The 16,204-nt window shown below is 43.8% G+C and overlaps 1 protein-coding gene across 1 annotated transcript in view; it reads left to right on the plus strand.

Moving 5' to 3' along the window:
• Positions 1-16,204, plus strand: part of HHLA1 (HHLA1 neighbor of OC90) — a 38,512-nt gene that overhangs the window by 11,471 nt on the left and 10,837 nt on the right. Inside the window, exons 5-11 of the mRNA XM_059168676.1 lie at positions 1,346-1,429; positions 1,534-1,617; positions 6,720-6,803; positions 8,673-8,729; positions 8,824-8,913; positions 11,363-11,611; positions 11,715-11,775. Of these exons, the coding sequence (XP_059024659.1) occupies positions 1,346-1,429; positions 1,534-1,617; positions 6,720-6,803; positions 8,673-8,729; positions 8,824-8,913; positions 11,363-11,611; positions 11,715-11,775 (709 nt within the window). The remainder of the gene's footprint in view (positions 1-1,345; positions 1,430-1,533; positions 1,618-6,719; positions 6,804-8,672; positions 8,730-8,823; positions 8,914-11,362; positions 11,612-11,714; positions 11,776-16,204) is intronic.

Here is a 16,204-nt window from a genome sequence, read left to right on the forward strand (position 1 = left end):
TGGTATTGAAACCGCACTCCTTGGTAGGTGAACTTGGTCTCGGCTGGATTTCTTGTTGATCTTCTGGGGGAGGGGCCTGTTGTAGTGATTCTCAAGTGTCTTTGCCCCAGGCGGAATTACACCGCCCTTACCCGGGGCCGGGGTGAGTAATCCGCTCGGGTTTGCTTTCAGGAGCTTTTGTTCCCTGAGCGCTTTCCGTAGAGTTCCGGAGGACGGGAATACAAATGGCGGCCTCCTGGTCTCCGGCCCGGAGGAGCCGAGAGCCCAGGGCCCCACTCCTCAGTGCGCCCTCAGAGAACAGCGCCCAGTTACTCCCGTCTGCCTGACCTCCGGCCGCGCTCCGAGCTCACCGAGCCTGCGACCGGTTCAAGGTAACACGGAGCTGCGAGCTTACTGTCGGCTCTGTCTCTGTAGCCGGCTTTCCCGTTCCAATACCCGCAAGCTCTGCGACACTCAGACACCCCCGATCCTTCTGTGACCCTGCGGGACCTGAGGCCACGCTGACCCCGCGTGGGCTTCGCCCCGGTTTAGCCTCTGGAGCGATGTCCCTCAGCGGAACAGACTTTTAAAAGTCCTGATTTTGTGCACGGTTGCTCCGCTGCTTGCCGGGAGCCGGCCCCTCCCCCCGGGGTCTATTTTCCCGTCGCTTTGGATTCACTTCTCCGCCGGTCCTACCTTTCAGAAAGTGGTTGTTTTTCTGTTTCCAGAATTGCTGTTCTTCTTCTCTTCGATCTGCCGATGGATTTTCAGGTGTTTGCAATCTTTAGATAAGCTATCTAGCTGATCTCCGGCTAGCTGAAGCAGTCTCAGCTTGCTACTTCTCCGCCATCTTGACTCCTCCTCTTTTTTTTTTAATTTAAATTCAATTGTCCAACCTACAGTACATCATTAATTTCAGGTGTAGTGTTCAATAAATTATCAGTTGCATATAACACCCAGTGCTCATCACATCCCATGCCCACCTTAATGCCTTTCACCCAGTTACCCCATCCCCCACCCAACTCCCCTCCAGCAACCCTCATCGTATGGGTGGATTCCATCGTATTTTTTTAAAGATTTTATTTATTTATTTGATAGAGATCACAAGTAGGCAGAGAGGCAGGCAGAGAGAGAGAGGGGGAAGCAGGCTCCTAGCTGAGCAGAGGCCCCGATGCGGGGATTGATCCCAGGACCTTGGGATCATGATCATGACCTGAGCTAAAGGCAGAGGCTTTAACCCACTGAGCCACTCAGGCACCCTGTTCATTATATTTTTAATTTCTATTATCTGTTTACTAATTGATGGTATTATGATTGTCAGGAGGCATCTGTCTGACGGCTTCTTTTTTCTCAATATCCGTGGCAGATACCAAGAAGTTCTTCTCCTTGCTAAGCATCACTTCCTACAGCTCCTTTGCCTTCCACAAGTTTTCTGTGGCCGTTTACAACAGTAAGTGCTGCTGGACTCTTCTTGGTGGCCGTGATGGTGAGTAATGGTCCTGCAGGGCCAGGCTTCTTGTCAGGACTGCCCCATGGATCCTGTCTCTTTCACAGTTTCCAACCTGAAGACTGTGGACCCCACCAAATTCCCCACCCGGTACTGCTACTGTGTGAACAACAGGACCAATGACTTGTCAGGTGGGTGGCGCTACCCGCCAGGCTTTTGGCTTTCCTGATTTTGCCTGTCCCCTTTCAGATGGGTTTGACTTAATTTTTTTTCTCCTTAGAGTGAAATAAGAAAAGACAGTGGTATCTATTATGCTTAGCTACGTACCCATCCGCTGTCGAGAACGTTCTTTTCTTGGTTTTTGTCCTAGAGAAATTGTTATGTCTGAACAAAGGGGCAAGAACAACATGTTCATGCAGTATTGTTTGAACAGAAAACTCTGAATACCTACCATTAAGAAATTGGTTACGTAGTCTATACTTCAGTAAATAGACACAGGCCATGCATAAATGAATGGGTGTGGCTAGATTTGGCTCACATCTGGAAACATTTCTATGCCATTTTTAATTTAAAAAAAAAAAACAGAGTTACAAAATAACATGTGGAATATCTCTTGGTAAAGAGATATGTATGTGGGCACCAGGTAGGTGTTCACCCCTGAAAGATCAGGATGCATGTTTTGCGGTGGACGAGGGCATCCCTGGATCCTTCGATGCTAGGATACTCCTGTATTACTTTTACAGTTGAAAGTTAAAATTATTTGATGTTCCTTCTATTTAGAGAATCCCAAAAAGTAAAACTGAAAGTTAATATTTCACCACGAATCCACCCATTCAATGGTTCTTTACTGAGCACATAATATTAACCATACTCTCTTCTAGGTGTGGGGGTACCACACAGGGCAAAGTGGACACACTTTGAGCATCCGATCTCATGGACTAGGGTCTATAGGAAGGGACAGAGAATCAATGAATACACCAATAATACATGGTATGTTGGCTACTAACATGACCATGAGGACAATAAAGCAGGGAAAGGGTGAGGAGGGAAATGGTGGTGGGCATGGCTGCTGTGTGTAGGATGGTCAGGCAAGTCTTTGCTAATGAGGCAGGAAGTAGAGAGACAGCCCTGTGGTACCCAGGGCCAGAGTGTTTCAGACAAAAACCCAGGCAGCAGGGTAAGGATGAGAGAGGCCAGCATGGCTGGAGCAGGTGGGCCAGGGCTGATGGTCACAGGAAATGAGCTCAGAGTTGTGGGGGCAAATCCTCAGGGAAGGCTCTGAGGATCAAGTAAAAGTTTATAGTCCACAGCAAGGATTTTGATTTTCACTCTGAATAAGAAGGAAGCCAAAGTGACTATCCACACAGAGAAGTGGTGTGATCTAACTTATATTTTAAAAGGATCTCTTTGACTTTTCATTTAAAAACAAATAGATTGTAAGAGAGTAAGGAGTGAAGGTAGAAAAGCCTCCTGGTCTTTTTCTCACTTGACCCAACCTTAAAAATATTTTCTAGGATATTACAAACTCTGCAAACATTTGTAATGACTACATAACCTGGAAACATCAGCATTTTCTTAGCCATATGCTGCTGACTTTTGGGTGGATTCTAGGTTTTTCTTAACATAAAAATTCCTGTCTTGGACATCTTGGTGCCTAAAATATTTCCCATTTTCAGATTACTTTCAAAGGATAGATTCTTTGAGGTGGAATTTCTGGAACAAATATTGTGAGCATTTTAAAGAGAGTACTTAGTAATGTTTAATGAGTACTGTATGTCTTGCCCCGCAGCAAGTACCTCACAGCCATTACCTTGTTTAACTGGTCCTTCAAATCTTAGCAACAAATTACACGTTGGTGGACAAATGTTGTCCATAACCACAGCTTCCTCATCCTCTCATTAGTCCCTGTTGGGGGCCCAGTTTAGAATGGGCACTGAGTCCCTGCCCTGAGTGCATAAAAGATAAAAATAAAATGTAAAAAGTGGAGTTGCATCTGTAGGGAAAGAGTTTCTAACTCCCCTCGGTGAGCTAAAGCATATTTCCAAACACCTGAAATGTTTATTTGAAAATAATTGATCCATTGATCATTACCATTGATAAAATAGTGTGCTGCTCCTTCTGTAAGCCATGGCAATTTTTTTTTGTGACACATCACAATGTGCCGTTGTCCACTCCCCTCAGATCACTACCATGAGAGGCTGTACGCAGGTTAGCATCTTGCCATTGCTCAGTCTCTAGGGGAAGATATATTTGTGGATACCCTTCAGACCTGGATCATTTTCACTTGAATAGTCTCAACTCTGACTTAAAGCCCCCCTCTGAGGGTGAATTTGTGTATTTTTAGTTTTTTTATATGAAAATAGCTTAAATTTTCTTGATTTAAAAAAATAATGTATTATGATGTCAAAATGCCATGCAATGGGGACAATATAATAAAAAAAATCAGAAATACCTAAAATCTCAACATCCATAGGTAATCACATGACCCAAGGTGGTGTAAACCAACTCTCTGATCTACCTGCCTAAGCCACCTGTCAACTAGTCATCTAACCTACTTGTCTACTGTCCCACCTGCCCCATTCATCTGCCCATCTATCTACCCATCCTACTCTGTATTCTCCATATAATTTAGTATATAAGCCAGGCTGTTACGACAAAGGACCCCAAAATAATTTGTCTGATGGAGGGTAGAAGGTAAAAGTTCTTGTGTCTGACCATCTGGGTAAACCTACCAGGTTCTGTTTGATGGTTGAGTGGCCCAGGCTCCTTCTAGTTTGTTGCTCTGCCTCCCATGATGCATTGCCCTTGTTCTCATAGTCCAGAATGGCTTGCCCCCACATCTGCATTCCAGCCACACAGGAGAGGAGAAAGGAACTGATGACATTCCCGCTCACTATATAAACACACTTTGGAAACCTTCCACATGGCTTCTTCTCATGCTCTATCATCTAGAGTTTAGTCATATGGCTTCACCCACCTGCAAACATACTCAAAAATGTAGTTTTGTGTTAAGCCACCATACGCCCAACTGAAATTTCATGTTCTTTCACTAAAAGATGGGAGCCATATCTGGCACATTTGCCATGCAGCTTTTTAACCCATCTTTAATCAGTGCACCTTAAAAGCCATTCTATTCCAACGAATATAAATATGTCTCATCCTTCATATGAATTCATAGTATTGTTGAAAGAATGTACTATAATGTATTTAATTTGTCTCTTCTTGATGGAAATTAAGTTTATCCCCAGTGTTGTTATAATTATAAGCAATGCTGTGATGAATACCTGTGTACTTGGAGTACTTGCCTAATTATGCTGTAGGATACAATCCTTGAAGTAGAATTGCTGTCTGACAGGGAAATAATTTTGTAGTGATTCAAATTACCAAAATTTCCTCTAAGACATCTCCCATAAGTTTACACTTTTACTAATCCTGTTTGAGAGCACATGTTTTCCACACCTTTGGCAGCACAAAGTACTAAGACACATTCTTCAGTTATTACCAATTGGATAGGCAAAAAGGCTTTTTCCCCTATTTTCTATGCATATATAAAAGTAGTCAGAAATCACTCATCAATTGCTAATATTGCTAATAAATTAGATAATTCAAATGTTCATCAAAACAAAAATGTCTCTGAGGTAATGACAGCTGGTTTACTTCCAAGCTGTATAGACAGATTGTAAAAGCCATTCTCAAGGGAGAGTTCATACAGAATGTTGAGTAAGAAATTGCTTGAGCAGCCGTGGGAACATTAGGAAGAGTGGGAGCTTTGGCCCAACATAGACCTCAGTTCAAATTCAAGCTCCAGCACAACCTCTGGGACACTGGGAAAATTTGATCATCTCTCTGAAACTTGGGCACAACCCAGACTCTGTTTTGGTGCCCTGCCTCCAGGGCCATGGTCTTGGCTTTTGTGCAATATTAGTAGCAGATTACAGTTTACTTGTCTGCTTATGAGCTTCCCTGCCTCCCACCAATCTCAGCTTCTGGCAGGCAGCGATGGTGTCTCACACAATCCTCCAGTACTGAGCAGGTGTCTGGAGCCCTGCGAACACTCAATGAATATTAGATAAATGAATTAATGAACAATAAAGACATTTGATAAGTAGGAAGAAAATAGATGGAAGAAATAATGAAATACTATCCTTCCTCAGTTTCCACAATGTGACCAAGGACAGACTGGAAAGGAGAATAACCAAGTTGGCATCTCTTTTGCATGGTTGGGTAGCCACACCTGCATGGTGTTCTACCACGCCTCCTCTCCTGGAGATCGACCATGTATCTATGCAGGTGTGATAAAATCACACCATGGCTCTGGGTCCGTAGACAAGTGTCCACCTCCTGTTGGCCTCCTGTGCTGCACGTTCCATTGGTTGTCATACATGGACCCTCTCTGGGCCCTGCATTTTTAATCCTTGGCGTTCAATATTTTCAAATCAGCTTGCCCCCAACCTGAGCTCATAGTCCCATCGAGTAAAAGAAGTGTTTTCACAAAGCACGACAGGAAATTATCCAGATGACACCAGAAGCTTCTTCCTTAACTCTTTGGGGCTCCTAGAATTCACATCCTTGTTCTGGAAGCCAAAAACGTATTGGATCCTGGAAAACCATAAATGAACACCGGACAAGGTAGCAGCTGCTTGCCTGGAGCTACACTGGGGAATTACACGGGTCGATGGCTCCCACCATGCCAAGCACTGGCCTTATTCAAACCCCTTTCAGAGAGAAAGTTCACAAAGATTTGATAGCCTGGAATGTGAAATTCTCCCAATCTCCTCCCATCAGCCTTCTTAACAAGGGGGGCAAGGACAGGGGTTTCTGGTTCTGTTTTGCGTAGGGTTATAGTCTCTTGACAACCCACCACTAAAATTGACATTCCATTTTGAAAATCCAAAACTATGTAAATTCATGCTGCATAACTGTTAGGTGGCTTCCTGTCGGGTGGACTTGGTATTCTAAAGCAATTAGAGGAGATAACAGGGGACAACACATGAGAAAAACCATTATTCAGTAATATGGCTTTTCACAGCCATTTGGTGTTGGCACAGAGTGATTTGGAGGGAGAGGGAAATGGGAGGAAGGGGATTATGACTGTGGATCCAGAAGTTTTCTCCCTGCCTGGAAATAAGACATCTTTATAATTAGTAATATTTCTCTATATGATTGCTAACATTCCTCAATACACTGAACAAAATCAAACTTGTAAAATCTACTCGGAAAAGTCCAAATACACTATGCTTTTCCCCTCAAGTCTCTGGATCAGAAATTTAAATCTCCTCAATCCTTCTTGCAGATTTCACGGCCCTACTGGTGGATGTCATTGGAAATTCTACCAGCTACCTCACAGAGATTTTTAAGTCAACTTCCATCCTCTCCGGTGTGTTCATCTTGAAAATGTGTGGGATATTGGAGATTTGGCAGATTTGCAGAATTTAATCAAAATCAAAATATTTTGAAAATGTAATAAAAATATAATCAAAGCTAGTGGACCACCTACCCCAAGCCCTGCCACAAAGTAGGCTACCAAGAACCTCTGTGTAAGTTTTATTTAGACAACCAGTGTGGTCCAGTTTCAACCACTAGTATTTGAAGGCTCCGTCTTTCAATCAGAGGTATTACTAAAGGTATCTAAAAAGTTAGAGGAAGAATTTAAGGCTCAGAGTTAGGGCAATCTAGACAGACTCAAGAAAACAGCTTCTACTAGATAGCTATACTCACATTTTAAAAGATGAGAAACTGAGATTTGAAGAGGTTGCCTATTTTGCTCAAGGCCAGATCAGAATTTAGCATTAGATCTATATGCAGCCCAAGCCCATGTCCTATGTGCAGTTGGGAAAGATCTGCCTCATTCAAAAGGAGCCTTCATATAACTCCCAAGCCAGTCACCTTCCCCAAGACACCCACTTTGCAAAGCACAGATCTAGTCAATTGCCCACACATGGCCTCGTCAGAAAGCTGGAGGGCTGCACAATGGAGCAACTACTGTGTTAGAAATAGGGAAAGGAGAGAGGAGAGTAGTAGATCTCATCAGCTGCAAGGACTCTTCCAGAGGCTGTCCGTGTACTCCCTCCCTGGACCCTCACTACAACCTTGTGGAGTGATTACATATTTATCCTGATGTTACAGGTGGGGAAACCATGGCACAGAGAGGTCAAGTAACTTGCCTAAGCTTATCCTGAAGAAATGCAATTTGAACCCAGGTGATCTGGCTCTAAAGTCCATGCTCTTGCTCACTATGCTAATATATATAATAACAGGCCCACATTCACAGTGATAGTTATTATTATTATGACCATTTACTGAGCTCTTCTATTTGCCAGGCACCATACACATTATCTCACCAGGTCATCATAGCTGTCCTTTGAAGGACGTGCAAGTAAATGTCCACATTACTTTGGGAAGCATCTTTTTAAGAATTTTATTTGAGAGAGAGAGAGAGTGGTACAAGCAGAGGGGGAGGAACAGAGGGAGAGGGAGAGAAAGAATCTCAAGTAGGCTCCATGTTCAGTATAGAGCCAGATGCGGAGCTCGATCTCATGACCCTGAGATCGTGATCTGAGCCAAAACCAAGAGTTGGATGCTTAACAAACTGAGCCATCCAGGTGGCCCCGCTTTGGGCAGCATCTTAAGGGACAAGTACATTTAGTAATTCATTCACTTGCAGACTTTGGCAGGTCTAACAGGGCATCTATACCACAGACGCTGGAACATCGCCATCAATTGCAGCATGCCGTAATCAAACACACTCATTCGTTTAGCAACATGGTCCTTTACACTAAACAGGTCTGATAAAGACTGTGAATAGCCTCACATCTGTCAAGTCAGGTTTCCCACCAAATAAGTTTTGGTACCAAACTCACACAAAACCTTCGATCTTCCATTTCAGAATTTGGAAATCTTAAATGAGGGACTGTGGAATTTGAATGGTCACAATTTTATAGATGGGTAAACTGATTCCAGAGACATCAAGCAGTTCGCTCATGGCCACATAGCTAGTAAAAGGCAGAGTTGATGTTGTAACACTAGAAGCTGACCCCATAGGCTGTGCCCTTTGCCATTACATTATACTGTATCCCCCCCCCCAAAAAAAAAACCAGAAAATCAGGGCTCTCTTAAAAGTAAGGAGTTAGCCTTAAATTTCTCTATAACATCCTGAGCTAAGGATTTTTAGCTGAATTTTCATTTCAGCCAAAGACCTATAGCTTCAGACCCATTGCTAAGTCTTGTGTACTGGTTTGTCTTATAGTGAGTCAAACAAACGAATCGGACTGCATCTTCATCTGTGTGATGACAGGAAAGTCAGGTGAACCATCAGACAAGCTCTCGGAGCTGAGAATTAAACAGAACCCTCTAGCAGGTGAACCCAAGATTCGATCCTGTTGGTGTGGTTTTTGTAGGAAGAGATCTTTCTGACTTCTGGGAGATGGCGGAGAAATCTCCTGTTATCAACTACACATTCACCAGCAGCATGTCTGGTGTTCTAGGTGAGTGGAAACCCCCACACTCCTACTATAGTCTCCAAACCAGGGTCCCAGCTAGCAAACTGAAGACCGAATGCTGCCCTCAGGTATTTTATTTAGCTACACTGTGCTAAAACCAAAAGATTTAACCATTAAAATTAATCTCTGGATTCTCTTCCAAGAGAAGATATGGTGACTCCACGGGAGCTGAGCAGGCACTGCTGCCATCCTACGCATTAGGAGAGACACCTTCCTCTTTTCCATAGCCCTCTCTGCTCCTTATAGCCTGACACTTGTTTCTCATATTAACTACCTGGCTTTTGTAGGTAATTGAATTAGTGACCCTGTTTTAGACATTGCCACTCTACAATACCCAGCCCCTACCCAAGCATCCTCTCCCTCTCTGTACACACTCCCACCCATCTGCTTGCCTTTTCCCTGGCACAAGTGGTATTTTTGGAACCACCTTTGAGCTCGCTTTTGCCCCCTACACTTAACTGTCACTTTAAGCTGAATAAAGTTTCTGGAATCTGGCTGGTCCTCCAAGATTATTTGCTGCTGCTGTGATTACCTTAGTAATCTACCAGTCCTTGTCATCTACCTTTGACCTGAGGTAGCCTCTGAACTAGTCTTCCTTGACACATTTCATATTTCTTTAAAATGTCCATCCATTGCCACAAGAGCAATAGTCTTTAAAATACAATTGGGTTTGTCTTCTTACTACTCAGAGCTAAGTCAGGAACAGAGGGTCCAAAGACCTTAGCCTGGAGTATACACTGCTCTGTCAACATGCCTAGCCTCATCTGCTCTCTTTTTCCTTGAATCTTCTGCTAAAATGACATTGAAGCTCCTGTCTCTTCTCGCAGATGGCATCTCTCTGCATGCCTGTGCCACTTCACTCGGCCTGGAACTCCTTCCCTATTTTTCCATATTTCAGAGTCCCGGTTTGTCTGTCAATCACCAGCTCAGCGGCTGCCTCCTCTTTCCTCAAAATCTCCCAGTCAAAATTTGTCTTTTGTGGTCTACAACTCTATAACACGACACTAGTCCATCATTCGGACTTGGTGTTACTCCAGGTTGGAACACAGGTGACATTCCATGTATGTCTCCTCACTGAATGGCCCTTGAAGGCAGACATCCAAACTCCTTCAGCCCCCCAGTCTGCTCCCCCCAGGTGTCTGCATGACACTCTGTGCATAGTAGGTTCTTAATTAGCGTTTCTTGGAGTAAAGTGAAATTTACACTAAATCTCCAGTTCCATTTCAGTGGGCTGCCTTGATTTGAGTTTATTGGAATTACGTTTATTTATCTTAGTTTACCTGAGGAAGGATCCTCAACTTGTGTGGCATGAGGCTTCTTGTTGTGGAAATGAAATGGGCATTTGGTGGGTTCCCTTTACCCACTCGATTCTGAGGACAGAGCCGAGGATTGAGTCAATGTCATTTCTTTAGTCTTCCTGTGACCTTCCCAGGCCAGTCCCAATTGTACCTGCCCTCGGTGCTCCCTTATGAAGGACAGATGCCTGGGAAGAGAGAACACTTGACAAATGGACACGTATTTGTGGAGTACGTATGCTCGATAGCCAGTCACTTGGCTGAGTGATGGTTTGATAAAGCATAGGTCAGGCACTTAGCCCTATGTCCAGTTGATTTGGAAACAACTACCAGACCTCTCAGGCGTGTGGGGACTACTGACCCCGTAAGTGAAGCAGGAGAGAGAGATGAAGCAACAGGACACGACTTGTACAGGATGTGCCCTGCACAGTGATCCGCCAAAGAGGTAAGTAGGGCCTGGAATCCACTGGTCTACAGGCAGCCCTGGTCAACCCAGAAGAAGGGACCCATGGGCTCATGGGAGCCTATCATCCTACATGCATCCGTCACCAGCAAAGGCTGCCCAAAGGGAGCTAGAAGCTCAAATGAACACTTGAGCCTCTTCCTCCCTGTCTTCATGGAACGTCCAAGGGCACCGGCTGGATCTCCCTCCAAATTGAGCCTTCCTGTTATCTTAGCTGTGGCCTACCTGTCTTTCAGACAGCTTCTGCCCAGCAGCTTCTGATGTCCCTAAATTCCGCTTCTGGTCTCTAGTCACATGCACAGGGCACATGAAGCCACCCTGTCCCTCTTCTAGGAAAAAGTGCCATCAAGGGGCTGAGGGCTGTGAGCTGGGCAAAGGGCCTGGATGAATTCGGGTTCTGTCAGGAAACATGTCGAATGCATGGTACTTCGCAGTCTGACAGCTTTGCATTCTGTTCACAGAGCTTCCCCGCATAGTGTTTTTGGAAATTGGTATTTTAGCTTCCTTTGCTGTTCCAAAAGAAACACTCCTCTTTGGTGACATATGGTATTGTTCCAAGTAAGGTTTAAATTTCTGCGTTCAGTACGTTTGCTGTCCAACAATCTTTCAGTGGCTTGACAAGTCTGTACTCCAAGTGTCAAGAATATAAAACCTGCCTTTGACCATCTCCCTGAACGTACAGCTCCCAGGGGCACAGCTGTGACTTCAAAACTCACACCCACGAGCCAGCAGACACTACCAAGGACAAGCCCCCTGCACAGAGCCCAGAGCACCAGGGCACCTGCTCCAGGGACCTCTCCCTGGACAGAGACAACTCCTCCTGCAGAGGGAGAGCCGGCCATGAGCACGAACAGGCTTTCCAAGCTCCACGCCAGGGCCACAGCCATGGCCACGCAGGGTGGTCCCTCTCCCACCCTCCCAGCCTTGGGTAAGAAGATTACTCGCCCTGTCCCTTCCTGTCCTGCGTCTCCCTCACATAAATAAGTGAAGCCCTTCCTTTATCCTTTTTCCATCGACCCTTTCTTCTTCAGCATCCCTGAAATTAGAGATCGACATGAGCCAGTGTGAGTTTGATACAGACGAGCAAAGGCAGTGAGCATCTTTGGCATAAGATCCTGCCAACATTTATTTGTATGATTTTTCTTATTTTGAAATAGTTTAAGACTCACAAGACATGATAAAAATAGTGCAGAGAGCTCCCTGATCCCTTTCACCCAGCATCCCCCGATAAGAATGTCTTACATAAGTGAAGTGTATTGTACCATGATGTATTTTTGTTTCAGGAAAGCATTTAGCAATGACTCTCCTGAAATGAACCCTGTGTGGTGGAATGGTGGCGGGTATTAGGGAGGGCACATATTGCACGGAGCACTGGGTGTGGTGCATGAACAAGGAATCTTGGAACACTGCAAATATAAAATTAAATTAAAAAAACATTTTATGATAGAGTGAGGTGAATTTGTAGCTGGCTAGATAATGATGCCAAGAGTATGTTAATGACTTGAAGCTAGCACGGAGAGCCGCCACACGTGGCAGGCCAGCCAGCGAGTTCCTCCTTCCCCACTATCTTTGTGGGCGCCATCAGTAGTGTTGTCACAGAAGACGAAAAGACATGCTCATGCTATTTGGAAATAAGATACAACAGAGATAACGCTTTCATTAAAAGCCAATACTGTCTCAATGAGTTCCGACAAGGGACCAGAGTCATAGAATTCATTCATTCAATCATTTACTCATCGAGACATGAATTTAATACCAGACTCCAGGCTAGCTGCTAAAAGCACAGCTCTATCAACGTTCCCTTTCATTCCTGAGTGCACAAACAGGGGAGGGAGACACGAGCAAGTAAATTGATAGTTATAGTCTACCCTACAAAGAGCTGTTGTCCTGGTGAGCCCAGCAGGGGGCTTCCTGGAGGAGGTGAGAACTCATAGGAGTCCAGCAGGCTGGAAAACAAGAATGTGGAAAAGCAATCAATGTCACTAACCAGAAACCCCTCAGTACACTCCAGTATCGTGGCTGTTCTGCATAATTAGAAAGTTTCCCAGAATAATATGAAAAAAAAAAAAAACCCAAAAGATATGATTGCTAGTGGCAAGAAAAATCATAGAATACTTAGCTATATACCTAGCAGGAAAATTGTTGGGTTTTATATATGAAAAACTATAAAACTTTAGGGAGAGTAATAAGGCATATTTAAATAAATAAAGCAATATAACACATTCTGGATGAGAAACTTGATTTTTTTTAAAGATTTTATTTATTTATTTGACACAGAGAGAGAACACAAGTAAGCAGAGAGACAGGCAGAGAGAGAGGGGGAAGCAGGCTCCCTGCTGAGCAGAGACCCTGATGCGGGATTCTATCCCAGGACCCTGAGATCATGACCTGAGCTGAAGGCAGAGTCTTAACTCAGTGAACCACCCAGGCTTCCCAAGAAACTTGAATATTTTAAAGATGGCAATCATTCCTAACTTAACATACAAATTTAAAATTTTCCAAGAGGGTTAGTTTTTTAAAACTGAAAAAAAAAAAAACTTATTTTCATACCTACTATGGAAATGAATGAGAGAACCTATAGAATTGTTTGAAAGAACAGCCAGGGAAGATTGGCCTCCGTCCCAATCCTGTGATACTGCATTATTGTTGTTAGCAGTATGATCATCCCCATTTTAAGGGGAAAGCTAAAAAAAAAAAGTGAAGCCACTTGCCCCTAAAGTCACAACATGGGACAGGCAGGAACAGTTTCCTCTCTGGTCTCTTCACCTCAAACCCCATAACAATTTTACTGGGTCATTTGATGAGAAACGTGCTCTGAACTTTTTTAAAATAAGTAGTTAGGAAAATAAAGTTTACTTTGGTCCATTTATTCTAGCTCAAGGTAGAGCTTAGGTCCCTGAATTACCTGTTTTATGCATGCACAAAGCATTTTCCCTTTGATAACATTTCATTGTTTTGGTAATTTTATACCTGAATCAAAAGGGTCAAGAATGTAAGTGGCCTGTTACTGTCCCATGTGCAGCTACCAGGAGGGTGGCCAGGACCCCATGGGTGACAACCAGCAGTCAGGCGTGGACTCCCACACTACCCATGCCCTGGGCACCTGCAGGGCCTCCCTGGGAAACACTGTCCTCCACACCGTCATCTCCTGCAGGGTCCACGGCCACAAGGAGCTTGCCCAGGCCTCCAGCTAGGACAGCGACCCCCCACGGCAGCCCTTCCCAGGCCCACTCAACCTCAGGTAAGAGAGGATGCTCACTCCCACCTCCCCCATTTCTAAATTAAATTTAGCGCTCTGTCTTTAAAATGTTTTCTGAATTTTTGAAATACAACGCACAGAAAAGTTGTAAAACCCAAGTTAGCTTCATAATTAATAATCATAAAGTGAACTCACGCTTCCTTTTCTTTATTCCAACCCTGTTCTTTCTACCTTGAATGAATGAAGGAAGGAAAACCCCCTCTTTGCGGGAATCTTCCACACCCTTTCTCTGCTAGGTGCCCTCCTTTATGCACCCATTTAGAAATTTCTGATTTCTTTTTAAAATATATTTTAAAAGCTGTTACTTACTTATTAGAGAGAGACAGAGAGAGCACAGGCAAGTGGAGGGGAGAGGGGGAAACAGACTCCCCACTGAGTAGGCAGCCTGATGAGGGACTCGATCCCAGGACTCTGGGATCAGGACCTAAGCTGAAGGCAGATGCTTAACTGACTGAGCCACCTTGGCACTTTAGAAATTTCCAATTTCTTCGGGGCACCTGGGTGGCTCAGGGGGTTAAGCCTCTGCCTTCGGCTCAGGTCATAATCTCAGGGCCCTGGGATCGAGCCCTGCCTCAGGCTCTCTGCTCAGCAGGAAGCCTGCTTCCCCCTCTCTCTCTGCCTGCCTCTCTGCCTACTTGTGATCTCTCTCTCTCTCTGTCAAATAAATAAATAAATATATTTTTAAAAAATTTCTAATTTCTTCTTTTCCCTTTTTCACTGTCCATCAAACAAATGACCACTAGGAGCCAATACTGTTCTCTCCAGACTGCCTTTTTGGCATGGTATTAGTATGTATTAATATTATTACATTAATTGCATATATGGTGTATATGTAATGTAATGTAGCATACCTGTTAATTACACACACATATATAATGATATGTACATTAACACGTAATCATGTACTATAAGGAAAGCCTGAGTTATAAAAAGCAAGAAAAAAGTTGTCAAATGTGATCCCAAGTCTATGTATCTATGTGTATTTACTTGTATGTAATAAATATACACAGAAAATAGAAAGTAAAACAAAATGAGATTAAAAAGAATTTCACAACATATTAACCTTGACTATATCTGGGAAGTAGATAAGATTTTTACTTTCCTTCACTCCGTATTTTCTATTCGTGTAATCAAACAAAAAAGCTTTATTGCATTTCTTTCTTTCTTTCTTTCTTTTTTTTTTTACTAGCCTTCAGGGAGATTCAAATTAAAACCACATTGAGATATCACCTTACACCAGTTAGAATGGCCAAAATTAGCAAGACAGGAAACAACATGTGTTGGAGGGGATGTGGAGAAAGGGGAACCTTCTTACACTGTTGGTGGGAATGCAAGATGGTGCAGCCACTTTGGAGAACAGTGTGGAGATTGCTCAAGAAATTAAACATAGAGCTTCCCTGGACCTGCCATTACACTACTGGGTATTTACCCCAAAGATACAGATGGAGTGAAAAGAAGGGCCATCTGTACCCCAATGTTTATAGCAGCAATGGCCACGGTCACCAAACTGTGGAAAGAACCAAGATGCCCTTCAATGGACGAATGGATAAGGAAGCTGTGGTCCATATACACTATGGAGTATGATGCCTCCATCAGAAAGGACGAATACCCAACTTTTGTAGCAACATAGACGGGACTGGAAGAGATTATGCTGAGTGAAATAAGTCAAGCAGAGAGAGTCAATTATCATATGGTTTCACTGATTTGTGGTACACTTCTTTTTAAAATCAATTTCTCTGGCACCTGCAGCTAGAGGCCCTTCTTTCAAGCTCACCACAGTCAGTAGATCGTAAGACTCCTTATTACTGTGCTTAGTGTCCATTCCCTGACCATTCTCCCTCTCCTTAAGAGTCTGAGTCTTTAATCTCCTGTTCCATGAAATATAGCAGGCATTCCGGAAACATTTGCTGAACCACCTAAATTTCTTAAGAAATAGAGGGTATAAAGGCAAAGTCTTGACTCTAGGCTCAAAATCAATTGCACCAACAGATCTGGGAATGCAATTTTGACAGCTGTCATCAAGGAAATACCTCGCATTGTTACACAGGAAAAGTAAAAGCTACCACATTGGGGTTTGACTGGTAGGATATCAGCGGCCAGCACAGCCCTGAGGCTACGCACTCTGGTCTTTACTCCAGACACAGCAAGGTTGAAATCCTGACTCACCTATGCTGTCTGTCCTTGGGCCGTTCTCTTGATCTCTCTCAGTCCTGGCTTCTTCACCTTCAGAAATAGGGGAGGTGATACCTACCTTCAGAGTGG

The sequence above is a fragment of the Mustela lutreola genome, chromosome 3 (assembly GCF_030435805.1).
Source record: "Mustela lutreola isolate mMusLut2 chromosome 3, mMusLut2.pri, whole genome shotgun sequence".
Classification (NCBI taxonomy): Eukaryota; Metazoa; Chordata; class Mammalia; order Carnivora; family Mustelidae; genus Mustela; species Mustela lutreola.